We start from the raw sequence: 27,990 nt of genomic DNA, 5'->3' as shown, positions 1-27,990 counted from the left end.
TACAAATTCTAGCCAAGTCAAGCCGACCCGAATGTGTATTTGTTGAGTTGTTACCGCTCGTAATACTGTTTTATTTTTATTTTTAACTTGTGAACCCAAAATTGTGAAAAACATGCGATGAATAGTGCCGAAATAACATAAAGCCCAAAAATGCTCACAGAAAGAGAGCAACAAGGTCTGAGTAAGATCATCGGCGCTCTGGAACTCGCGGACGTGATCGCACTGGCCCAGACTGTCACTTGCAAACAAATCAAGCTTACAGAAAGATCAGGTGAAATGTATTTGTTAGCACGGAAATCACTCTTTCTCGCTTATAGTGCTCGCATGTTAGGTTCTTTTATGCCTAAACTCTTCGCTCGTGCATGGTATTGTATCCCGTTGCAGGTTTGTACCCCACGGAGGGATACGGCGTCCTTTCACGTATGAAAGCATAGCTTTGCGAAATCTTTTGATTCTATGGGAGAGACTATGCAGTGGTTGAACCGATGTTGTACTTATATGATTTGCTGTGGTCCTGGCTGTTTTATTATCATGACGTCTCACGAAATCTTAGCACTTTCGGTGCGTTCGTCCACAGCGCTCGCTTGTGCTTTAGGCGCGCTTCATTATTGTGCAAGAAGTTACATTCAGAAATAGTTAATTAGCAGTGTGCTCTCCTGTAAACAGTGCATATATCTGACGTTATGTGTCAACATAACTTTTTAACATGGAGTTAACGTAACGCTGTGTTCACTGCAACGCACGGTTTCCATCAGCCGTGGTTCCTTAGTGGCTATGGTGTTGGGCTGCTAAGCACGAAGTGGCAGCATCGAATCCCGTCCACGGCGGCCGCATTTCGATGGGGGCGAAATGCGAAAACACCCGTCTACTTAGATTTAGATGCGCGTTGAAGAACACTGGGTGGTCCAAATTTCAGGAGTCCCCCACTACGGCTTGCCTCATAATCATATCGTGGTTTTGGCACGTAGAATCCCACAATTAAACGAAGAAAAAAAAACACGCATGGTTTCCGGGCAGTCAAAAATGTCTACTCCTTCAGACTATCTGTTATGCACCGAGCCAACAACCTTCACGGATGTCACATTCCCTCAGCCACGCACACTTGGTACGCAAACAAATTGCATTGACCTAAGCTGTGTTATCCCGTATTTCGTAAAGTTGAGTAGTACTTCACACTACTAGTAGTACACGCAGTACTTCACGGATACTCATCTGAAGTACAAGTAGCTGAAATAGATATGACACTCACCCCCGTATTCACAAATGCATATTTACTTGAAGCCCATGCTTGATCTAAATTACGCTTAGTATGACTGCGCCCAGGATGCTCGTTGCGTTTCCATCGAGGCGCTCCCGACAGGTGTCATTTAAATCAAGTCGAGCATGGACTTCAGGATAAGATTAATTTCTGAATATGGGGGTCAGTGTAAACAGAATGCAAATGTGGATTTCCTGCACCAAGAAGCTACCTGTTAAATGTCACGGAGCCACTGCTACTGAAGTCACATGTGAATACAATTACAAGTTCTGCAGTGTCCAAAGTCACAACATTGAGATTTAAAACCTGCTTGTTATTTTCAGTTCCACAGACACATAGATCATCAAAAGAAAAGATTTATACTGAACAATGTCATGCTTTTGCTGTGTAGTATAGGGCTTGCTGGCCCAAGGCTTATTAGCAACTGTCTTTGTGCATGATGCAGAAGCCGAGAGAGCCATCCTTAGTGGTACCCAGAACCCAGCTGATCTTCTACGGCGCAAAAAGATTCTACGAGAACTACTGTTTCGCTATCTTTGGAGTGAAAGCGTCTTTGTGGCGCCTGCACTGGCCAAGTCTGATCTCATCAATGCATGCCTACAGCACTGGCAGGAAGATAATGTAAGTAAATTACAGCTCCAATGATAATGCTTTTGGGCTTCTTCTCTTACTGCTATTCGGCATAAAAGCATTGAGCTTTGTGTGCACCATTTTCTACTGCCCATGCTACAGTTCTTACTGTTGTTGCTGTGACTTGTGGGCTGGGTATAGGAATTGAGCAAAATCACTTGGAAGCATGCAGGTTCAGTTTGATATGTGGAATCAAGTGCATGGGTTTGTATGTGTGGATTTCCTAGTGTATTTCATCATCGAAGAAGTGTTACTGCATAAGGGTACATAGATAGAGGGCAGAGGACAAGCTGTATGGAGAGCCAGATCTTGGCTAGTATCAAGAGGGTGGCTCTCATTCAGAGAATGGGGACACCATCTCATTGTATATGGGTGTCACAATTTTGTACAGATAGGGAAGGGTGGAGCTTGTCTACCACACGGTAGCCTACTCATGCTAAACGTTTGAGTTAATAGTGTGATCTGGCCACAGTGCCACACTCGCACATTTGAGTGCATTCCACATTGACATTTTTCCCTTATGGCTCCGTAGCAGCCTTTTATGTACAGAGGTGGACCTAGTGAAGCGGCTGTCACGCAGATCTTTTCTCACGATACCTATCATCTATAAATACATAAATGTATTTTTACAGGGAAATAATGTGCTTTACTCTATATCAACAACACTGCTGAGTGAGAACGACAGTGCATCTAGAAAATTGCATCTAAAGTTATTTCAAGAATACTTTGTTTAGCGCAAAACGACACACACAAGAAAGATGACAGGACAAGCGCCTTGTCCTGTCGTCTTTCTTGTGTGTGTCATTTTGCGCTAAACAAAGTATTCATGGATTCACACCAACTAGCCCGCCAACGCATTGTGCTGAAGTTATTTCAACTTTGTCAACAAGGAAAGTGAGCTTTTCTTGAATTATGCAGTTAAAAACCAGAAAAATCCTGCAAATTGCATGCTTCTGCAAAACTTGCAGTTCAGTTTCCACCAAAGACCCTCCACCCACCTAAAGTAGATATAATTGCACTGCAAGTGTGCTAAAGCCAAATTGGGATGATGATGACCTTGTTTTTGCCGCTATTTGCCTGTAACGTAACTGCCAACTCCTGGATTTTCCCTAATGCTTACAAATTTTTCCTAATCAAAGATTTTTAAGAGTGTTACATCAAGTCTCACGAAAAATATAATTTGTGAAACAGTTTAGCTCACTGTTGTCCGACCATACCCTTAGTAGACTTCTGGTGTTAAACCTACACCAGAGGGGTACTTGCTTTGAGCAAGTTCATTTAGGCAAGATCCTGTTACAGGAAAAATTGGCAACAGCAAAGTAGTTGAAAAGGCCACTCTGATCTAAAAACAATGTGTTCCTTGTCATTCTCCAGCATTCTAAACAGAGTGTTGAACTGAAACTTTTTCGTTCTGGTTCTTTGAATAAGGTTCCGTTCCGGTTGAGCTTCGAAGTGAAAAATTAGCGGTGCTAACTGGTTCGAAACACCTAAAGTTCATTTGCATAGACACATAACAATTACAGGAAATCAGGACAAATTTATTTTGTACAAAAACTTGGCGCTCCCACTTAGCTGCACTGAAAGATTATGCGTGTTGTTCTTCAGGCCTCACATAATTACAAAAGAATTATGCAGATCCAACACCAGTGTTAGAATCTCTTTGAAGCGAATCTTTAGTGAGGAGGAGAGAGAAAGGAAAGGCTATATTGAGGTAATGCAGAGAGTCCTATGGTCTTCTACTCTGTTTAGGGGGAAGAGGAGAAAAATTAGGAAGTGAGGAGTAATAATGAGGCCCCATTCTATGGCTTGAATGTAGGCCTGTGTTGACTAATTAAGAGAGCCGTGATGTTTATGGCTCACTTTGTTGATAGTATGTCTGGCTGAGGGCCAGTAACATTTTTTCACTGAACGGCATATTGTTCATTGGCGCTAGTGAAGAGGTCAATGCCTGCCGTTAACGTTCACACTAGAGACAAGCAACAATTAAGTGTATTTTCAAAGTGAGCCAAATCTAGAAATCGAAACTAAGCTGAAATTGCTTGAAATCAAAACTTCACCGTCATACACTTTGTTTCCAATCAGGTACATCAAGAGTAGCCAATTTAAACTGCAAGGACATGTTAGAAAAATGTGTTTTTAATAAAAAATGAGCCAAATCATTTGTCTTTGCCAATCAATCTGAGCCAAATTAGATTATCCTGTTGCAATGCTCCAAAGGCACCACACGAGCATGTTGTCTTGTTTTGTTTGTTTTAGCTGGTAAAGTGGCCCCTGGCTACATACGACAGTGACTATGAAGAAGTTGGCGACCAATTGGCAAATAAGACAGGGTCCTTCGAAGGTGCACTTGACAACAAAATATTGAGGTGCGCTCGAGCTGGCGTGTCCATGCTACCCAGTGCACTGTTGTGGCCAGCATGGTCGCGCTATGGTCCCTAGCTGCACATGGAAGTAAATCTTCATAGTGGTGGCTTGAAGTAGGGCTTCATGTCATCTGCTAAATTGTTGCCAATTGAATTTGGGACACAGTGTATGGGCCTCAGTGTGGTGAAACTGTTCTTTTTCATCTAGGACACAAACGCAAAGCTGGCTTACTGCAAAAGGAACATGCTACTGAAAGCAAACCTCATTTAATTTCTGTAATGCAGGCTTGGTGGGCCTGTGCCATTTAATACAGCAGACGATGCAAAGTTACGCACTCCAATGCTGTGCGAGCACAGGTTTGCTTCGACCCGCGGCTGCACTATCACTCTTTTGTGTGCGGCCATACTCGTGTGCCCTGCCTTATATTGTGGACGAGTGTACGTCCATCAAGGAAAACTCTAAAAGGTGCACCTCTGCCGAACTGTGACTACACAAAAGGAGCATTGAAATGCATGTTTGTATTAAAAGTGTCAGTGAAAAACTGGAACGAAATTTGTTAAACTGGATATTATGACAGAACGACAGAACTTCAATTTAGTGGCTTGTGAAACTTGTGGGGTAAAGCCCTGGAGGCCTAGCAAAAATGACACATATTGTTACGGAAGGATGAAAGAAGAGAGAGGAAGAAGATCAGAGATGCTGGCTGCTGCATGTTGTTGGTGGTCAGCCATCTTAGCTATTCTGACTCATCCTATATACATATTGTAAATATAGTTTTTATATACTCGCAACATCCCTGTAACGCATTGGTGAGAGGTGCGGGGTACCACGGCTGGAAACAGAGTTCCACAGTGGAAGTCGTATCACCGTCTGCACCATGACCGACGGTGAGCACTCGGGATTAGCGTCGTTGCCGCCTCCAACATCACCGTCGCCAGCTACGTCGCTGTCACCTTCGGTTGTAGTTATGCAATCCAAGGATCCTGGAACTTTCTGTGGTATCGATGGCGCGGAAGTTGAAAAGTAGATGGCCATGTACGAACGCGTGAGTGGAATCAACAGATGAGACCCTACGCTTATGCTAGCTAACCTGTTGTTCTACCTAAGAGGCACGGCAAAGGTGTGGTACGAAAACCACGAAGAGGAGCTAACCAGCTGGGACCAATGCAAAGAGAAATTGACAGAGTTGTTTGGCAAACCAGCGGGCCGTAAAATTGCCACAAAGCAGGAACTGGCCTCCCGTGCTCAATCCCCCACGGAGTCCTATGTCTCATACATCTAGGGCGTGCTGGCACTTTGTCGTAAAACCGATCACGACATGACAGAAGCTGAGAAGGTCGACCACGTGCTTAAGGGCATTGCTGACGATGCGGTTAACCTGATCATGTGCAAGAGGTGCTCTACAGTTGACGCAATCATTAAAGAGTGCCGACAATTCGAGCAGGCTAAAAGCTGACGCGTCTTGCAACCATTCGCCAGACTTCCCAAAACTGCCGCAACGTCGACGTGTGAAGATCAACCCGCATAGCATGCGTCACCATCAGAGGACGTGGTGCAAATCGTTAGATGTCAACTGGATGCGATGGTGCCCGCAGCTTTCTGTTCTCGTAGCCTTGATGCTACAACATTTTCAGTTCCCCTCGTACAAGCCATCGTTCGCCAGGGACTTGAAAACATTGGTTTACAGTCTGTGTGTGCTGTCGGAAATTCCGGAGCTAACGAACGCTCTTCTACTATTTACGCTCCACCCTGACACTTCTCTCCATGTTATTGCAACCCGACTTAGTGGAGAACTGCGGACGACCAACCGATATGTTTCACCTGTCGTCGCATTGGTCATGTCGCCCGATACTGTTGCAACTCGTGGCCACGACACCTAGCATGCCGACCAACCTGAGCCGTATTGATAGAAATACCTGCAGTGTTTCGCCCACCGCTGAGTCTAACAGCGCCGCCAACTCTTGCTCGGAACACTTGGTACAGCCGCTCACCATCGCCATGCGGACACCAGTCTTGTTCACCGTAAGCACGTCGCCCATCTTCCCGTTCACCACAGCCATGTCGCTTTTCGTCCCCTGTGGCATTTGGCCACACCCTTTTGGAAAACTAGGAAATGCAGCCTTCGGAGTTGGTGCTGCATTGCCGACTACTGCAGCAAATCCTCTGTCTGTGCCCACAAGGAGAAGTGTAATTGACGTCAAAATAGACGGCGTACCTGTCCAAGCATTCGTCGACGCTGGAGTCCACGTATCTGTGATGAGTGCTAGCCTGCGTAGACTTAAAGAAGGTCCTCACCCCAGCAGCTGCCTGAGTGCTTCGTGTGGCCGACGGCGGCGTGCTGGTTGTTCTTGGAATGTGTACTGCGCGTTTAATTATAGCCGGCTGCCCTATTACTGTTCTCTTTGCTGTGACTGACAGCTGCCCTCACAATGTTATCATTGGATTGGACTTTTTATCCACTCATTCAGCTCTCATCGACTGCACGACTGGCGTTCTTCAGTTAGAACTGCCTCAACTCGCCAATGCTCCGAGTACCGCCCCACCACGCTTGTGCTCGCTTCAAGATGTGTGCCTGTCACCCGAAGCAGTTACTTACGTCACCTTGACCGCCCAGCCACAGGTTCCTGACGGTGAATATGTGCTTCACCCCATCATCGACATGCTTTTGAACTGGAATGTTGCTGTTTCGCATACGTTAGTCACCGTTACAAGTAACGACGTCCTTCTACCGCTTCTTAATTTCAGCCTGTGCCCACAAGTGCTTCTGGCCGGCATGTCCTTGGCCACCGTTTCTAGTGTTTATGAATTTGACATTGAGAGTCTGAATGCCGAGAGTGGCTTATTAGCACCAATTGCAGCTGACAGCTCTGATTCCTTAATGGATGACTACGCAAAAATGATTGCACCTGACCTCACCTTTGCACAGGCCGCAGACATATGACACCTGCTTGAATCGTACAGTGACATCTTTGATTACGGCGACAGGCCATTAGTCGAAACATCTCTTGTTCACCACTGTATAAACACTGGAGATACGAATCCTATTCATAGGCGTCCCTATAGTGTATCACATGCTGATTGTCGAGTCATCCAATTAGAACTGGACAAAATGCTCCACAAAGGGGTCGTGGAGCCATCAACTAGCCCTCGGGCTTCGCCTGTCGTCCTTGTGAAGAAGAAACATGGTACCTGGCGTTTTTGCGTCGGTTATTGCCACTTAAATAAGATCATGCGAAAAGACGTCTACCCACTACCATGCATCGATGACACCTTGGACTGCTTGCACGGAGCTAAATATATCCCATCCATCGATCTTCGAACCGGCTACTGTCAGATTTCAGTTGATGAAATGGACTGTGAGAAGACGGCCTTTATCACGCTGGATGGCTTATGTCAGTTCAAAGTCATGCCCTTTGGCCTATGCAATGCTCCTGCGACATTTGAACGTATGATGGACTCTCTTCTACAGGGCTACAAATGTACCACCTGTCTTTGTTACCTTGACGACGTTATTGTTTTTCTCCCACGTTCGGCAGGCATCTTACCCGACTTGCTGCAATTCTTGCGGTCTTCCGAAAAGCTGGCCTTCAACTGAACTCCACTAAGTGTCAATTCGGGCATTGTCAGATCACCGTGTTGGGACACCTCATTAATGCATCCAGTGTCCAACCAGATCCGGAAAAAGTTCGTGCCATACGCAGTTTCCCTGTGCCACATTCTGCCTCTGACGTGCGCTGCTTCATTTGCCTGTGTTATTACTTTCCCCGTTTCGTCAAAAACTTCGCTGACGTTGCTCGGCCTTTGACAGATCTTCTAAAGAAGAACATGCCATTCTCATGGGGCCCGGAGCAGGCTCATGCGTTCGCCACTCTCATCAGATTTCTGACCACTGCTCATATACTTGCTCACTTTGATCCGTCTGCACCGACCGAAGTCCACACTGACGCAAGCGGCTATGGAATCGGTGCTGTTCTTGCCCAACAGCAAGATGGTACCAAGTGTGTGATAACTTATGCCAGCCGCCTGCTGTCACCTGTTGAGAGAAATTACTCCATCACTGGGCAGGAGTGCTTGGCTTTAGTTTGGGCTGTTGCCAAGTTCCAGCCATATCTGTACGGCCGCACGTTTTTGGTCATCACAGACCATCATGCACTCTGCTGACTGTCTTCCCTCCGGGACTCAACTGGACAGCTTGGTCGTTGGGCTTTGCGGCTCCAGAAATGTTCATTGAGTGTCCATTACAAGACTGGACGCCTCCACAAGGATGCTGACTGCCTCTCGCATCACCCCGTGGATCCTCCTGATCCTGTTGCGCATGATCCAGTGACCTGCATGATGGCTTTGAATGATATGACCGACATGCGCGCTGAACAACAACGCGATGCATCCTTACAGTCCATCATCGCCGAGTGCAATCTGGCAGCACTGACGGCACGTGCCGCATGTTCGTGCTGCATAACCGCATCCTCTACCGTTGCAATATCAACCCTGACGGCCCTGAGTTGCTGCTTGTCGTTCCTCGTCTTCTGCGACCCGTCATTGTTGTGGAACTTCACGATGCACCGACGGCAGGACACCTTGGAGTTTTGCTCACAAACGACCACGTACGACGCCAGTTCTTCTGGCCGGGTCTCTACCGCTCTGTGCGTCGTTATGTCGTAACTTGCGAATTGTGTCAGCGCCAGAAGAAACTACCTCTGGCACCTGTCGGACGACTCCATCCCATTGAAGTTCCCTCTGAATTGTTCTTTGGCGTAGTCCTTCACCTGCTTGGCCCTTTTCCAACAACGACTAGAGGGAACAAGTGGATCGCCATCACTACTGATTATGCAATAACAGAGGTGTTGCCGACTAGTTGCGCAAGTGACGTCCGCGATTTTCTCCTTCATGACGTCATTCTCCAGCACGGTGCACCTCGACAGTTACTTACAGACCGCGGCCGCTCGTTCTTGTCTCGAGTTGTTGACGATCTCCTCCGCTCTTGTGCCACTGAGCACAAGCTGTCCACCGCCTACCACCCACAAACGAATGGTCTTACGGAACGTCTCAACCGAAAAATCACAGAGATGCTGTCAATGTACGTCTCCAACGATCGCTGCGACTGGGACGCCACGCTGGCTTACATGACGTTCACGTATAACTCGTCCCGACATGACACCGCAGGATATTCACCCTTTCATCTCTTGTATGGTCGCGACTCCACGCTGCTGTTTGACACCATCCTCCCTTCTGTGCCACGTGTTGCAACTGAGTAGGCTTGTGAAGTCATTGATCGCGCTCGCATGGCGCGTCAAGTCGCCCAATCTTCTTTAGTAGCCTCACAGAATATACAGAAAGAGTGTTACGACCGCTGCCATCGCAGTTTTATGTTTGCACCAGGTGCTTGGGTGCTCCTCTGGTCACCATATCGTCGGGTTGGCCTCTCTCAGAAGCTTCTCTCTCTCTACACAGGGCCTTATGAAGCCCTCCTCCAAATTAACGACGTCAATTACGAGATTTTGCCGCTATGCTTTGATGCATCCTCAAGTCAGCCGCCTGCCATGCGCCAAAACAGCGTTTCGCCACCCGGGGGTCCTGTTACGGAAGGATGAGAGAAGAGAGAGGAAGAAGAAGATTGGAGACGCTGGCTGCTATGTGTTGTTGGTGGTCAGCAATCTGAGCTATTTTGACTCATCCGGTATATATATTGTAAATATAGCTTTTGTATACTTGCAACATCCCTGTAACAATATCTTCGTATCTTGGCAGAGCGCGACAAGATATGCCTCAAGAACAAGAAGTAAGGGGCTCTTGCAGAAACATGTTTTACATTGTGCATGTGGCTGTCCATATATACTTACACAACTTCTCATGCACAAGCAACAAAGGTGAGACAAAAGCAGAAATTCGAGATAATTCAAAGGGCCTCAATTAAATATATCCATTCACAGTAGGACAATTTGTTGTGACACAACAAAAAGCCGAATCCAAATTGTAGCTAAGCTACATAGGGTAGATTTATTTTACAAGTCCCAGTTACATATTTCATTGCTGCCTATGAATCCAAGAAAAATTATGTGCCATTGACGACATTAAGCAAATTATCTATGAAATATTTGCGTTTTTCTCCATTTCATTTATGATGGATTAGGCTCACTTTGAAAAGACACTCAACTATATGTTCTCTGCTGTCTCAAGTACTTTGCACACATCATAGTCTTGTGAGTCTGCACGTCAGATTCGATCCAAATATTGTCATGGTAATGCAACATCTAGTGTGCCCCCTCACATGATATGTGGAAAACCGTACTAACGCTGCTGGTACTTCTAAAATCACAGGAGTATAGCGTGCATTTACCAGTGTAGTAGCATAGTTGAGCCACAAGTGCAGGCAATTCATGGATGAGAAGCTCCAGAGAAGGTGGCCGACCTTAACCAAAAACCATATTGTTATTTTTGGTGTCACTATAGAGTGGAAAAAATAATAATGTCTTGGTTGAGTTCCGGTTTGAGCAAGAATAGAAGAACTTTTCCAGTTTTTGGTGTTCAGTTCAGTTTCGATTCAATACGCTGGTTTTAAGCTGCTTGTGTGCTGCCTTTAAAGGTAAATCACCATTAATAAGGTATTATTGTATCCCACAAATGGTGTGTGCTCCAGGAAAACATTATAAACAGAGATTTGTGCTAATCCTCCCTTCCTCCATTCTGGTGTCGTATCCACGGAATTTTTCTACTTTTCAAGTTCACAGGTTGGCAGGTATGCTTTAATGAATATTGTTAAAACAGGTTACAGTCGTGCTACTAGAATTTAACCAAGAGATTATCGGGTAGTTGTCACATCTTGAGACATGAAAATGTCTGGTAGAACTGGTAGAACTGAACCTGGTAAACCTGGTAGAACTGAAAGGTAAGCAAGTTAGTGTTATTTGTTTCTCGAAACAACATGAAAAGATTGAACGAGAAGAAGGAAAAGACAAGACACTACCATCAGCTGAATTTTTATGCAGAAAGGAGGCTACATATAGGGTGACGCCTAACTTAGTGGCGATAAACATGCAAAGTATCAACAAAAACGTACAAGCCGCCACAGCGTCAAGCTATCGTACATCTAGAAACAATATTTCCTTCTTTGACTAAATACCTGGTTGGCTTACACAAAGATCTGCTTCATTGTCGATATGATACTCCTCAATGATTTCCCTCATGCTTTGATTGCGACTCCTGAGCGATATGACAGTTCATCAAAGAAAGGAATAGCTGCACTCTTGGCTATGCTTAGTCAGAGTTCTTTAATAGCTTGTGCAGCCAAGTGTGATCTCGAATTATTTTGTGCTTCATTGTTGTTTTCATTAGGTACATAGCCAGACTGTGTGATGTATTGACGTTTGCCTCCATTATTTAATGAAAATTCACTTGATAGTCAACACTGCTAGGATTCAACAACTAGGGAAAAACTACCCCATTGCATTGTGGGGGCACCACTCCAAAGGGAACACTGGTAAATGCAGGCACTCAAGTCTGGCCAGTTTCCATCGAACAGCACTGAAAAGGATGGCAAGACATCGGAGGCCAGCTTCCAGGAGAAGCTGGGCACGGAGTTCACCAACTGGTTCTTTGCACAGCTGAATTCAGAAGGGGAGAAATTGGGCCATCAGCACTTTTTTCCTAACTGCCACCTCAGAGTAAGCATCCTGCACTTAGACTCTGTGTTAATATTTATTTATGTCAAGAACCTGTGTGCGGCTTCTAAAGCTGTCATTACAGCAAGGTGGTTTTTGAGGATTTGTGAAAATTTGCGAAAATTTGAAAAAAATTTGATCTTATATGAAAAGTGACTGAGTAGAGCAAGGCCGACTGAAGCAGCAAGTAACAAAAAAAAATTGTTTTCTTGAAATTTCGATGCTCTTAATGGCATATGATGTCTCAGTGGCTCAGCTTCACATATCATGGCATGTATTTTTCCCACATTGTCACTCTTGGGCACTCTAGGCTTCGTGGACTATCCGTATAACACCTGCCTTTTCTGGCAGGCACGTGCATGTGGAGCAACGAGACATAGAACATCATATTTTGTAGCCTAAGCCTTGCTGTGCCAGATTTTGTACCCAAAATAAAGAAACGCATTTTGCAGTAATTATAGTTTTGTTGATACCTGAAAAAAAACAGGTGTTGGTTGTTTTTGACATAGGACAGTACGGCAGGCATCTGTTACAGTCTCATCTCAGAATGTGCATGGTGCAACTGGATGATCCCTCTATCATGCACATGGAGTTTGTACATCTCCTTGAAAACCTTGTGGGAATTAAGGATGAGTTCGCTGGTGCCATTGCGTGGGCGCATTCACCTGTTCTGTCATCCCTACACCTCACCTTCTCCACGCTTCGAACCGGTTGTCAATGGTGGCGCTCCACTCTTGATGGTTTGTGATGAGGGCGGGGCTATGATGTCACATCAGCTGCTGGTGGCTACTCTCGGGGCGGTAGCGTGCCTCTTCTTCCTTGAGACTGCGCTGAGTACGTAAACGCTTCCGCCCTTCCGCCAGCACTTTTGTGACTAGGACTTGAGCTTGTGCATGGTGCCTTTGCCCGTTTGGGGAGGGTGTACCTTGTGTTGATCCTTTCTGGACACTAAGCCGAAGAAAGAGTGCCTAGTGCTCACACAAAGTTGATATCATGCTGAGCCGCACTTATCGGAGGCCCAAGCCGAAGGAGATTGCTCGAGCTCTTGTGAGTTGGCCCATTGATTATCGCGGGAGCAAGTAGCATAGTCACCGGCACTTTTCCTAATGGCTTGTCCCAGCTTGAGCCTGTGCTCTTGCAGTGATGTGCTACAGGCGCCCCTGACTGTATTTTTCGCCCTTGGTGCTGGATTCCCTGAGGTTCCCCGCTGCATTGGGACTGGGCATTTGTGCAGTGTCAGGTGCCGCGTAAGGCAGTAAAAGGCTTCCATCAACTCGGGGCAATACTGTGTTCTTGCCTGCATTGCTCGGTAGCCCCGTGTGGCCTGAGCTCGCGCGCAGCGGCACTAGAGGCGACGACTGACGTGGCTCTGTGGCTCACTGTGCGTGAACCCACGATGGTCGGTACTTCTGTGAGACCCAAAGACCCCACAATCTTGAATACTCTTGATTTTAATAAACAAGATCTGCAATGCTTTTGAAATCTCAAATACACTTGTACTCCTTGAATTCATTGAAAACTCATGCGCACGCGGTTCAGGTCGGGAAAACCAGCGTACATCAAGGCATGATGTAAAATTAAGAAGGCCAGCATGAGGAGAGGATGTAATGTCCCATTGGCATTGGTGCAGAAAGGCCAACGTTCCCAATTGGTCACTCAGTCAAAAACATGTGGCCATATCCACCATCACCACTGGCACTGTAACTCTCACAGATAGCTTCATAGGCTGATAGTAAAAACATGGCTGTTGGCCAAGGTAACACAAGCAGGTGTGGCAGGCTTGTGTGACTGGCAGATTTGTAAGAGTGTTTCCAGCATGCAGCAAACATTAAAGGGGTCCTGAAACACTTTTTTAACATAGTGAGAAAATGTTCCTGGTCTGTAGAAGAGGCACCTGTGAACATGTGAGCCAACTGTTATTGCACTGCATGCAGCAACGAATTTAGTCTTGTATCAAAAACAGTGAGCAATTGCTTGTTCTCACCTCTGCAATGTCGACATGCAGCATCATCGCAAGAACGATGCCCACCATCTGCTATTGGCTGATTTGATGATCCCAAGAACATTCTCAGCAGTACTCCTATTGCCCATTTTGAGTTGAATAAGTGAAATATATATGTTTCTGCAATCTCTAAAAGACAGAAAAATTATTTAATCTTTGCACTGTCAGTCTACATATGGCAGTCGCACGTAGCTGCTTGTACTGCACGTAGCCTTCGATATAGCAGTGGTGTGCTGTGTAACATAGTCTACTGCAGCTGCCATGGGGTGTCGTGCAAGGCCTCTCAGCACCAAGACACTCGGCTTTTGGGCAGGCCTTCGTCTCCTTGGGCTTCTCCCCTGTGTAGCTTCCAGCATGCTAATGGAGACGAAAGGAGAGAGAAAGCTGCTGATTGGTCTGATAACTGTGTATAACTCCTCTTATACTTTAAGGATTCGAAAAATTTTTGCGGCAGATGGTTCGTGAGCCAACATACTTTAATAGTGAGGTCATTCTAGATTAGTTCGAAAAGTGTAGAACCTGTAAGAGCAACACTAGACGTGCTGTCTGACAGCTAAAGTTTGTGATTGAATAGCAGCTTGGTAATGGACCAACATTGCCCTTCTCTACAAGAATAAGGAAAAATAAAAGAGAAACCAAGAGAGGCCAACAAATTAGGTGCATCACAGTTGTAACAACTGCAACCATTGTCTTGAACTCATGCTTTTAATGGTGAGAGCCATTGATGAGATCATGAATGAGATCGTCACTGAGAATGTTTGCTGGTTTTCTTGTCACCAAAATGTCACTGAGCTGAGCAGGAAAAATTCCTTTTATCCAAATGAAACTCATGACTTTCCATTTGTGACCTAGGTACACTACTCCTGGACTGTAATAGTTCCATCGAAGTGATAGAATAGCACAATTATGTTGACAGCTTGAGGCACTCACGTGGAGGCAACAGCGCTGCTAACCTACGAGGCCAATTTTCACCTGACATGGATAAAAAATTTCCCTAGATTCGTACAAAATGTGGTTGTTAATCAGTTTGTGAATACGATTTCTGCAAAGGTTTTGTTTGTATCATGAGAATAGACATGTTTGATAGCTTAATTTAATTCCTGCTCTAACCAAATGTGTCATTTCCAACAATTGCTTGCACTGAGCATCCAAATTTTAGGAAAATGTTTTCTGGGAGTTTTGTCTTATGACTTAGCATTTATACTTGCACTAATTGTAATCATTAGATGTAGCGAGGAGGATGGAATAGTGGAGTAAAACCACCGCAGGTGTAATCTTGGACTGATGTTTTTTTCTTGCTTCCAAGAAGCATATAACTTGGGCTTTGTCTTGTCAATTCTCTCAAGTTGATGTGCATGGCCTCCTGTGGCTTCAGGTAGGGGAACGTGTTGGTGAGCTGCCTTGAACCACATCTCAGTTATTTCCAGGCTGTCTTTCTGTGCTTTTACTGAAATGACAGCTGTATATTTAGCTGAAAGACTTTTTCTTTCTTGAAGCGTATCACTATGCTGCTCTTTCTCACATTTCTTTGCTCATGTATAGCTTGTTGCATTTCAGAGCGTAGTGCGAATGTGTTTTTCAGCAAAACATTTGAGGTAATAAATAAGGTAATTTAAGTAATAAGGTAACCTTTAAGGAAACATTTAAGGTAATAAATACTATACTACAGGCAGAAAATATTCACAAGCTGAATGCATGGGTTTATACTTTAGCTTAGATGTCTGCTATGACGGTGTTCCTTTATCAGTGTAGGTATGTTTAAAGGGGCCCTGATCCACCCCTCGAGCTTGTTGAAATAGCATAGTTTGCGGGTAGCGTACGCTGCTGTGAACATCTCAGCCAAGCTTTGCTGTCATATGCGGTGTGTGGAGCTCTCAAGTGGATCGTGAAGTCACTTTTCTCTCAAACACTGTTTTCAACAAAAGGCCCTGTCCTCACTCTCTTCTGGATGCACTATTTCGTCATTCCCTTAGACGGCTGCTATTGGCTGACAGTTGACATCAAGCTGTGGTCGGCTACATGGTGTAGATACCGTGGTCGCCACGAGGTGCCGCCACGAGTCCACTGGCTAAGCACACTGCGGCTCACTGAGGACAACCGTGTTTGGCTTATGCTTAGCGCGTTGTAGGCACCAAAGGCAGAAGTCTTGGTGTCTATGTTAACATCCAAAATGAAATTTGAACTGTGCACCACGATAACATTTAGAAGGTGAAGCATTGTGGGCACATCCCACAGCGCCGAAGCCTTCGCAGTGCAAAGCCATGTTTAATTGCCAATAACTCCACTTCTGCTGAATGAATTGAAGTACTTTTTGTGGCAAAGTATTTTTGAAATGGCCTATTTTCACTTCAAATGCCTTTCTCCACTTCAATAAAAAGTGGTTCAGGGCCACTTTAATGGTCATACATCGTGCTTTGCGTTTGCTTTTAACTTATTAAAAATAATAAGTTTTGCCACAATATTCTGTTTGGACACAATATGGTGATGCAACCAGATGTGCCACCACCCTGTGCGGAGAATCGTAGTATCAAGGCACCTTAGCATTTATCTATGGGTCTGTCTGAATCGCTCTGGAGCTAGAATGGAAGAGTACACCTTGCAAACTGTCATCTTGGTGGACATTATGCTAGAAACATATCAGGTGCTTGTGTAAGCATGTCTATCAGAACAAACCTAGGCTTCCTTCATCTATTGCCATTACATCTCATTCAATGTTGAAAGTGAACAGACTTGTCTTGTAGCTTCTTTTTTTCCTGCTGTTTTTTGCCTTTTTTATATAATGGATATGCATACATTTATTTCATGAAGCAACTCCAAAGTGACCCACCTTATCACCTCTGCCTCTGCTGAATGCCATTCACTGTAGTGAATGGCATTCAGCTGCTTCCAACTCCGGGTTCTAGTAGTCAGCATTTTGTCACTAGATTTTAGCAGTGAGACTAAGAATTGGTGACATTTCAGTGACTTTAAATTTAAGAATTTTTTTTTTGGAAATGCATTTAGAGAATGTTATTTAGTATTAAAAAGGTATACGTAGACGGCCGAAATTGACTTACAGCACTTCAACTGTGCAACCATGATGGAGTATTGGGGTTCTCCCCTTACAGAAGCCATACACTCCGGCCAATCCTACTGAGGGAAACTGGCTTCACATTGTTCTCACAAGGTGCATGTTCTTGCATTTTTTTTTAATCCTTTATAAATCCCATTATCACGGCTCTTACAGTGCAGGCGCTGCTCTTTACCAGATATGTTAGATCGACGGACATCCACAAGCGTATCAGTAAATTTAATTACCTGAACTCATTACAGTGAATTTTATAGTAGTATTTAGAATGCAGCTAGTAAATAATAAGATTCAGCAACTGTAGAAAAGCATACATATCGGAGCAGCTGGGCTCGTTCATGCGAATCTGAATGCACTCCTTTTCTCACGGCTTTAAGACAAACCAATACTGCACTGAGCTTTCAGGTAGATCCAGTAACGGCAACATAGAATGTGACTTGAGTCAAATTCTATCACGTAATTGTCACGTAATTGACCGAGTACATGTAGCAAAATTTAGTACTCCTTTTAATGCATCTTGAAACTTATTGTGCGCAACAAACAGGGACGAAGAATAGAAGAAACACAAGGACGAGTGCTTTCGAGCGCTTTAATGGGTGCCAAAATTGGAAAATTTACAGGCATAATGCAGAGTCACCGAATTTTTGTGCTAGGAAAGTTAGGTAACCCTGTTCTGTTGAGCCATGCTGGATTTGTAAGCAGAATTTCAGCCATCATCTGTTGTCCATGCAGCTGAGGAATGAACACTGAATTTGACAGCAAGTTGTAAAGGGCTTTTACTTTACTAATATATTGGTGGAGGAGCGTGAACTAACGGCGATGCTTGGCGGTGATTTCTGAATTGGCTCTGAAGACACGCAAGCACTCGTCACAGTTGAAAGTGAAAACGGCCTCCAGTGCAATCGCAGATCTCGCGATTGCACTGTATCTGCAGTTGATTTTATTGGTGGCTCTAGCAGCAGCGAGTCAGAGGATGCCGCCTTTTCATCCGACTTTGATTCTGAGAGCGCCAACGATGGAAATAATCCAGAACTTGAGGGTGCCCTTCTAGTTCATGCTGCCCCACCAATTGAAACTATTCAGTGCCAGCCAGCTAACGTGGAGACATACCAAAACGGCAAGAAAAGTTATGACAGCAAAATGCAGCAGAAAACAAAAGTTTCCTGCAAGACTTGCAAAAGTCCCCTTTGTTTCACATTGAGCAACTGCTTTGCTGCATGGAATGCACAACTGTCGTGCCCCCACGTAAATTTCTGTAGCACAACTAGTTTTCAAGAGAAAATTTTGATTTCTTTGCAGATAGTGGCTATGAGATAGCAAAACATTTGTATATTTCAGAAAGGCTTTAGCGTTTTTTTTTCTTTTTACATATAAGCACATCTTTAAAGTTTTTGTGTAATTTTATTCTACATTCTTGTTTTGGCAATGTATATCTCTTTTATGACCTAGATCTCGTTAATTAACAAAAGTTGTATGGCTGAAAAGCAGATTCCTTCTGTTTGCTTTCATGTAGTATTGCATAAAGTTTTGAGTAAAATCATTTCTTTTGGTAAAGTCAGTCAAGAACTTTATTGAAGTCCTGAGGAGTTTCAAGTCGTTGGAGATGCCACGTGGGGAACTCTTCTGGCCAAAACCGTAGGGGACGCTCAAGTCGGCACGGGAACGTGGTGACGCTCTGCCAGCTCTTGGGCCCTCTGGACGGCCTTGAGTTGGAGTTTGAGGTCCGGGCTTTTGAGGGCTTCTTCCCATTCGGGCTCACTGGAGAGAGGGCCCTTTGGTAACGCAGTACATTGCCATAGCTTGTGCGAGAGTGAGCAATAAAGTTCTGGGCAGTCTGGGCTGTTTGCCGGAATGTCTGAGTTGTAGTGACTTAGTAGGCCTCGTGATGGATACGAGTCCATTTGTAGCATTCGAAACGCGGCCACCTGTGCGCGTTCGAGTTTGGCGTGCAGGAGCGGGTATTTGGTTCTGCCTTTTCGATAGTGTAAGGTGATTTCTTGTTAAGTGAGTAGCGAGTCATTAAACTGATTGACCAGCCTCTCAGAGGCTGTGGGACCGTCGAGGCGGGCAAGTTCTCGAGCACGGTCGTGGGCCATTTCATTCATCTTATTGCGGGTGAATGCCTTTCCCCATGTGAACGGGGAACCAGGAGAGGCACTGTTTGCTCTCTTTTGAGCTCGCTAGTAGTATACGCGCTACTTCTTTAGATACGTTGCTGCATTCGTAGGCCCGAATTGTGGCACGCGAGTCCATGAAGACATGGATAAATGTGGGGTCTGCCATGGCTACGGTTATTTGTTCTGCTTTAGCGCTGGTGGTCGTTTTAACCGATGCAGATGATCGTAACGTTCCATTGCCGTCCACGAATGCTATCGCGAAAGTAGATGTGTTGCCGTACTATGCTGCGTCCACAAATGCGGTGGCTTCACAATCCACGTCGGTGCGGTCGAAAATTGCGCTGGTGAGGGCCCGACACCTACCCACATTGTGTTGTGGGTGGACGTTTCTGGGAAATGGTGAGATTTTGTAGTTGTCTCAAATTTCGCTCGCTAGGGTAACCGCGTGCTTGAGATAGGGAGAAGGGGAGACATTGGCTTCGTTTAGGATTAATCTACTGGATTTAGACGAGGATAGGCGAAGTACTTGCGCCATAGTCTGAGTCTCAATCACTTCATCGATGTTGTTGTGCATGCCTAGCTGATCAATCTTTGCTGTACTTGCTCTTTGTGGAATGCCGAAGACCTGTTTGATGCTCTTGCGCACGAGTGTGTTTAGTTTCGTCTCTTCTATTTTCGTCCAGTTGTGGGCTGAGGCGACGTAATTAATATGGCTCATAAGGAACACGTGGTATACACGCAGAAGGTTACTTTGCAGAGACCCGTCCTGCACCCTGAGATTCTGTGGATGAGTCTGATCATGTTTTCGGTTTTGGCGGTTAAGTGTTTGATCGTGTGTTCATGGAATCCGGTGGCTTCCATTAGGAGCCGAAGAATGCGTATGTGGTTGACTCGCGAAATCTGTTGTCCATCTCTTGTGTGTAGTGCGATCGGAAGTTCGTCTAGAGGAGTTAGGTAGCGGACTCCTTGGCAAGACTTGCGAAATAGTAAGAGTTCCAATTTCTTGGAGGATAGTTTCATTCCTGTGTCTAGTAGGTACTCTTCCGTGGCATCTAGGGCAGACTGTAATGCCTGCTCCATGTCTGCCAGGGAGCCTCCCGGGCTCCAGATGGTAATGTCATATGCGTATAGAGTGCAGTTTACGTTTGGGATGTCTCGTAGTTTCTCTGCGAGTCTCTTCATCACTATATTAAATAGTAATGGAGAGATGACTGAGCCTTGTGGCATTCCGACAGAGCCCAGCGTGTAGGGGTCCGACTTAAGTTGTGAGACTCGCAGTTGGGCTTCTCTGTCTTTTAGGAAGGAGCATACATACTCCTGAAATCTCTGGTCACGGCCGAGGGCTGCCGCAGACTCCAGTATGAAGCAGTGTGAGACGGTGTCGAATGCTTTTGTGAGATCGAGGGCGAGGATGGCTCGAATGGCTCTTGCTTTAACGTTGAAGATCTGTCTCTTTAGGAGTAACATGGCACCTTGGGTGGATAGGTGGCGTCGAAACCCTACCATGTTGTGTGGGAGGTGTTTGTGTTCCTCAATGTAGCGTGACACTCGGTTTTGAATGACGTGCTCGGCTAAGTAGTACAAAACCTAGTACAAAAGATGGTTATTTTCCCCACGGTAGGGAAATAGTTTGCGACGTGCTCAAGACAAATGGGCGACACTGTTGGCCTCCCTATATATTCAATGCTTTCATGTAGGAATCAGTTTCTCTGGTGTGATTGGCATCTATGAAATAGTCAACATTCATGAATGAGCCAGTGAAGGCATTAGAGCCCTTTATCCTGAGCTCCCCAAAGCTTACGTGTATTTTCATAATTTTGTTTTCTTTGTATGATTGCACATTATTATAGCATATCTGAATGCTGTATATTTTGACTTAGTGCAGGATGTTTACATAACAGATGCACCAAATAAGGAAGCATATGTGCCTGCTACAGGATTGCAGTTCATGACGAATTGCTGTGGCCAGTTCCCACTGGCCTCGTAATGAACCATCAGCCAAGACTGTGCATCTGTTTGACCAACATCTCGCAATCTAAGATTCAAAAGTGAATAAAACAAGGCTACTCAGGTCATATAAGAAGGAAAGAAAAGGCATGGCTGACAAAAAATGCTAGGTATTGGTAAACGTTTTCGGCTGGCATAGGATACTGTATTTGCACGATTCTACCGCGCTCCGGTTTGTAACGCACAGTTATTCTACCACCCGAATATATTAAAAAAATAACTTGTTGTTTAAGATGACGTATGGTTTACTGACAAGAAGCGAGGTTCAAAGTATCAGGCATTCTTTTATCCTTTGCCATTCAGGTGGTCCCTGGCTGCACGTGCTCGTGAGCATGGGGTCCCTCCAGGAAGGAGGCGCTCCTTCTTCGTCGATCTGAGATTGTGCTGAGATTAATTCAACACACTCCCGACTGCGAAATCACTTGTTCAGCTCGAGCGAATAAAGTTTTTGTATTGGTCTGGTGGTAATAACTCCTTGCTGTTGTTGAATCTTGCAAGAGTGGACATGACCATCAACGCCCTTGTAGGCTTCAAGAACTTTTGCGAGTTTCCACATTTGTCGAGGTAATTTCTCGGCATGGACTGTAACGATATCTCCTGTCTTTATTTCGTTGGTGGGTCTCCCATGGTAAAAGTGCGCTGATCGAAGTTGCAGCAGATATTCTTTTGTTCACCTCTTCCAGAAGTTCTCAGGCCTTTCCTGTAGGCGTGTCGTCGGACAGCTTCCGTGCGCGTACAGTTTCCGTACGCGTACAGTTCACTGACACAGTTGTTGCTGTCAGTTCACTGACACAGGATAGTTGCTGCCTTGTGGTAGCGTTATTAGTCTCCATCCTATGATGAGGTCTGCTGGTGTTAATGCACCAGGTTCTTCACTGTCCGACTCAATGTAGGTGAGAGGCCTGGAGTTAACGACTGCTTTGACTTCCGTAAGCACAGTTGTCAGCTCTTGAAAGTTAAGTCGAGCATTGCCAAGAACCTTTCTCAGTGGAAGCTTGATCGTCCTGACAAGACGCTCCCACCAGCCGCCCCACCATGGTGCGTTGGGAAGAATAAACTTCCAAGCGATTCTCTTCCGGCTCAAGTACGCTGTTACGTCCTCTTGGGAAAGCAACTTGTAAAGCTTCTCTAAGGCTTTTGACGTCTTAAATGTTCTTGCGTTATGTGAATAAGTCACACGAGGTAGACCCCTTTGCGCTACAAAGTGTTGTAAAGATACGAGGAATGCTTCTGAGGTCATACTGGAAACCAGTTCCAGGAGCACTGCTCATGATGTGGCACATGCGAAGAGTGCTATGTAACATTTTGTTTTTCCGGCTTGAGTCACAACAAATAGTGGTCCTGCGAAGTCAACTTCAGTGACTTCGAATGGGTTTGTCGGCCTTACACAATGACGTGCTATAGGAGCAGCTGAAGCGTCGCCAGGGCCAATTCTGAAACGTCTGCATGTACAGCAGCTGTGTATGACTTCATTAATGTTCTGGCCCAGCAGATCCAATAGTGCTCTTGCAACTGTGACAGGGTGTCCCTCACACTTCCGTGTAGTATTTCGCAGTGTGCTCGCATTGTCAGTAATGTAGAAAAGTGATGATCGTGCAGGAGGATGACTGGGTGTTTTACCTCCTCAGATGCGTCAAGGTGCAACAGGTACCAGTCCACCCGGAGGATGCTGTCGGCATCCAAGAACGGGTTGAGGTCTTTGATGCGAGAGGTTGTCTTTGCTGATGTATCTGTTGAAATCGAACTTACATCTTCGCTGAAGGCTTGCTGCTGTGCATGTCTGATCCAATATTTCTCTGCTTCAGTGATCTCTTCGGCTACTAGAAAACGAGCGTGCACTGTGTTTTTGAATCGGCAGTGTTTGATGAATCTGAATATCCACGCCGTGACCCTGAGCAGCTTTTCGATTCTGCCGTAGCTGTCAATGTCCAGAATTGATATCGACTTTGTCGCACTGGAGATCGTGACGTGAACGGCAGTCATTCCACAGATTATCCTATCGTCGGTGCTGATAGGTTCTGGGAGTTGTAGTGGCCATCTATCTTCTGACTCGCCTAGCCAGTCTGGTCCATGCAGCCGTGTACAATAAGTTATCCAATAACTTATCCATTGAAACTCCACCTGTCAGTAGGTCAGCAGGATTCGCCTGTCCTGGACAATACTTCCACATAGAAGGATCGATTTTTTTCCCCTGATCTCTTTCACTCTGTTCGACACAAATTGCTTCCACTTCGTTGCATCACCTTTTATTCATGACAATGTAATTGTGGAATCCGACCACATTGTACAGTGGATCTCAAAGTCAGTGAGAGCACTTGAGACGTAATTAAGTAGCCTTGCTCCGATCAAGGCTCCTAGAAGCTCCAGTTGTGGTAGTGTCGTTGTCTTGATAGGTGCCACATGCCACACGTGCTTTTGCGATCATCAACATGGGCCTCACTGAGCAGCTCGGTACGATATAGAGTGCTGCGCCGTATGCCAAAGGGCTTGTGTCACAAATACGTGAACCTGTAGCACTCGGGGCTATTTGGTTCCGCTTACAAGATAACGTGGTACGGCAATATTCTGCAAGAATGGTAGTTGGCTCACCCATTCATGCCATTCTTCTTGCAGATCCTGAGGTAGTTGCTCATCCCAGTCTATTCCATGTGTCCACAATTTCTGGAAGAATATCTTTATGGCATTGGTGAATGGCGCAACACCTACCACCTGCCTACTGACTGTTCCGCATGCACCAATGCATTAATCAGACCATCGGAGTTGGTCATCCATTTCCTTAGCGTCATTCTTGCCTCATGTATAATCACTTTGGCTTCGCAGAAAACTTGAAGTGCTTCTTCATCTGACTCGGCTCCAACCACTAAATTATCTACGTAGAATGACTCGCTGAGAAGTTTCGCGGTACTGGCTTTCCTTGAAGGCATACTCTTTAGCTGATGGAGTATAATTGCCGTCAGTAGGTAGGGGCTACAGGTTGCTCCAAATGGCACTCGTGCCATCCTCGGACGCCTCGTTATGAAAACATGGTTTATTTGTTTTTTCATTCTGACACTGGACTACGACTACAAAAGGCGGTTGAGCAGAAGTGCTACCACAGGTGTAAACCGCAAACCAACGCCTAAAACGACGACATCTGTTCAATGGCAGTATGACTAGCTACCTTGCAATTAGCTTTTTTTTTTCCTTTTCTTCCTTCTCATTAAAGTAGGGAGTATCGGCTATGTTTTTGATTTTGAGTAGAGATAGTTATGATTGTAGCACGCACATGAATTTGAACGCACTTTTTATTAAAAAGAACATGCACATTAGAAACGTGCAAATGCGGTATGTGCCCTCGTGGCCCGTTTAGTAGCGTCTAGTCCATAACGCCTATGAAAATTTGCCTGTGGTCAGCAGAGTGGCTAGTGACAAGCCATCACACAGGAAGCTTGCTGTTAATAAATATTTTCATACCTGTAGACCTGATCGACAATCAAGCGTGAGACCACACATACTGGCTGGAGTAACAGCCATAGTAGGACATGTCTGATAAATCTTTAGGCAACTGCACTTAGCAAGCGTAACTTGTAATGCATAGAGGAAAGAAAATCTTTCTTTTCTCCATGTTGACAAGCCAACATGCCAATTGTGTGTTGTCACACTGATTGCACAGTTGCATATTATTAGCGACATGGCAAAGCAGTTGTAATTTTTTTTGTTCCCATGCCATGTATCAACACAAACCACTGACGGAGCGTCAAAATCCACAGAAGAAACTTTGTTGGCACATCGGAGGCATCACAGTTATGTTTCTTTTTAAACATGATTGCAAATTTTTTATTCAGCGGCATCAGCGTGTGTGCTTATAACGAATATCTAATATGATGACAATATCTTCAAGTCGGAGGTGTCTTTGTATAATTATAATGAGGTTCGATTGTACCAACTTTTTTTTGTATTCTGAATTTTCACACTGGATTGAGGATTCCCCTCTATGAAGCTATTCAAAATTGTTTGAAGGACTTCATGCTTAAAAGGTAATGTGTAAAATATGGTGGCTGTGAAGCAGTTCGGGCTCATGCAATCTCTCTTGCTGTCTGCAGCAGACAAAAGCGTGGCCTTTAAGATTTGCTTCCATTGCTGTGATGGAGCTGGTGCTGAGGATACTATTTGGACACTCCCTGTTAAGATGTTACATAAATTTTCTAAGTGGCAAGCGTGCACTTTTATTTAAATAAAAGCATCGTTGCCGCAGGGCACAGTTTATGGGGAAAAAAAAGAAAAGAATACAGGTGGATCTGTGAGCAGAACACCACTTACTATTCGTCAAATGGTTCCTTGGCTCATTGAAGCCAAGGAAGGCACCCTTGAACTGGTTTATTTAGGGAGGCTTAATTTTCATACTTTTGCTTTGATTGGAGTAGTTAAAATATCAAAACATCATCAGTGAAGACACATTTTTGTGCATCACATGCAGTATGCTACCAATTGTGATATGGAAAATTGTGATTTCTGTTCTCACTCGTGAGCCGTCGGATGTATTTCATATTGTTTTTCCCCCTCTGATACAAACATAAATTTTAACTTCATCATTTTCCTATCTCCCGTCTATAAGGGCTCTCCACTGTCTTCATTCTTTTCTTTATTTCTTTTATTATTACCCTATTAGTAGCTTGCATAATATTTTCCTTCCTCTGTTCTTCTTGCACGTTTAATATATTGATTTCACGTTTTGTTTTCTGCACAATGTTCATGTTTTCCCCAAGGCTTTGTAGCATTTTAGCATTTTTTAGCAACTCAGTATTCTTGTTCATTGGACCAACAGGTGCAGTGCTTTGAGAGGCTTGCTGGGCGGGAGAACCCGCCTCGTGTTCTCTCAATCCGTGGCTCGGAGCCGGCCTCACGATTTCTGTGGCAGCTGGCTGGAGGTGCACGCCGCATGTTCCATCCCAATGTGCGCTCAGTCAAGTGCGAAGTGGAGGATCATGGACTGGCGCGCATCAGCGTGACTGGTGTCGTGCACGAATACAACAGCTGCATGGGACTCTTCGAGTGCGGCTTTGGGCTGGTGCGTGACCCCAACGCGACAGCCACCGAGAGTGACGTCTGGAAGCTGCAGTTTGTAGAGGTGGTTCTCAGGGTCTCACGCATCGGCTTTGTCACGGCTGCAGTGCTTTCGACTGGCGAAGATGACATCACCATGGAGCTGGAGTGTACTTGAGGGCCAGCCCCGCTGTTCTTCCCTAAATGTCATCCTGTACCTTCTTTTCCTTTCACTCCCTCCTATCCCGGTTCGTATGTAGTTGCCTCTCAGCATTAGGGTAGTACTGAAACTACTAGCCTGTCAGCCACATGGTTCTCATGATTGTTCTGTAAAGTGACAGCCTAGCAGGAGTATGCGTGGGATTCAGAGACAGTAGATATGGCTTAGTGCACGGAAAATAGCTAAATGCTGTTTGGGAACAAATGAATTGAATATGAACAAGTGAGAGAGGGTCACAAGTGCCCACGGGCTTGCAAGAGCACTCCTAGGCCATACTGCAATTTATCCGATTTCCTGAGTCTGCCGTCTCACTTCTCTGCTACATGAACACTGTCACACATTTATGTTATCTTTTTGCCATGGCGGATGCAATGCTGTGCTGTTGTGAAGTATTTCCACTGGGCGAAAGCCAGCCACCCTTCTGCAAATAATGTTCTTGTAATTGAAGAATGATTGCCCTGTAGCATTCAGAAAGTAAGTGAAAGTTCCTAGTTCCTGGCATGACGAGCAAGCATCAAACATGCTAGTCTTTCAAGGCTAAAAAGAGGATAATATCTTGATGCACTGCACCAGTATCACCTTTTTACTGGCTTATTATCTGCAAGCGCAGTGTGCTACCACTCAAACAGTTATGCAAGTAGATTTTTGTGTGGACTCTGGTGGAAGCTGTTTAACTTTGTAATGCATTGAGTATGTGTCTGTTGCAATGCACACAACAAAATAACTAGGCATATCCAGTAATGTGGCACCATTTATTGCATTTATTGCAGAGACTGGTCGCAAATGCTTGACTTCATATTGTTCAGCTTATGCTTGTATTGCTGATTTGTATCTGTATTTGCCTGTTTTCTGTGTATCACATTATATGCCCCTAATAGTAGAAAATTTGCCTGCCTCATATATATATATATAAACATAATTCTAAAGCTGTTGTGGTATTGTCTTATGATGCATATCTGCAGTAATGAGTTGATTTCAGGGTCAATGTATGGCAGCCCCTTGAAGATCAGGTTGCCTTTTATGACAAATTAGTAGCATTGCCAACACTTTTTGTTTATGTGAATGGCATAACCAGTCGTGTTCTTGTTCACTAATTGTTGGTGTACTAACTTGATAGTTGCAGCAAAACATAATCGTACAATGTTACAAACCACATAGGTATGTATCTGTTGTGACATGCTGCAGCTGTGTGAATTGGATTTAAGACAACAACATAATGCATTGTAACAAACCACATAGGCATGTATCTGTAGTGGCATGCTGCAGTTGTGTGAATTGGATTTAAGACAACTGAAGCCCAAGGAATGCCACTCCATTCAATGCCCTGTTAGAAGCTGCTGGTAAAAACAAAAGCATTTTCCCCATGATGCAAACAGTAGTGATCGCTCGTATTTTCCCTTAAAGGTACTCGAGTATAGGCGCTGTTTTGTAGATCTCAAAACTAAGCATTGTCATGCATGTTCTTGTTAGCTTATGTCATGCACCCTATAATGATGAGCTTTGTTGTAATGCTCACAATTAATGAGGTATATACTTCCATATTCATCTTTGTGTTTACGGTTTGTACCTTCTTTTGTGCCACTGTGTAGTGAGTCCACATTGTACGAATAAAATGTGCAGCAAGCTGTCTGCAGAAGCAGCAAAA

The 27,990-nt window shown here is 44.9% G+C and overlaps 1 protein-coding gene across 3 annotated transcripts; it reads left to right on the top strand.

The window, feature by feature from the left end:
• LOC135920117 (uncharacterized protein C3orf38 homolog) lies at positions 1 to 27,990 on the top strand. Of its 3 annotated transcripts, XM_065454311.1 has the most exons (5): positions 1 to 271; positions 385 to 420; positions 1,704 to 1,879; positions 11,740 to 11,913; positions 25,908 to 27,990. In XM_065454311.1, the coding sequence occupies exons 1-5, from the start codon at positions 151 to 153 to the stop codon at positions 26,301 to 26,303; spliced, it is 903 nt and encodes a 300-aa protein (XP_065310383.1). In that variant the 5' UTR covers positions 1 to 150; the 3' UTR covers positions 26,304 to 27,990. The 3 variants fall into 3 exon arrangements, with proteins under 3 accessions (XP_065310383.1, XP_065310459.1, XP_065310301.1); XM_065454387.1 differs by lacking the exon at positions 385 to 420; XM_065454229.1 differs by lacking the exons at positions 1 to 271; positions 385 to 420 and adding an exon at positions 783 to 1,105.

This window comes from Dermacentor albipictus, chromosome 1 (assembly GCF_038994185.2).
Source record: "Dermacentor albipictus isolate Rhodes 1998 colony chromosome 1, USDA_Dalb.pri_finalv2, whole genome shotgun sequence".
NCBI lineage: Eukaryota > Metazoa > Arthropoda > Arachnida > Ixodida > Ixodidae > Dermacentor > Dermacentor albipictus.
This window is presented reverse-complemented; position numbering and strand designations above follow the sequence as displayed.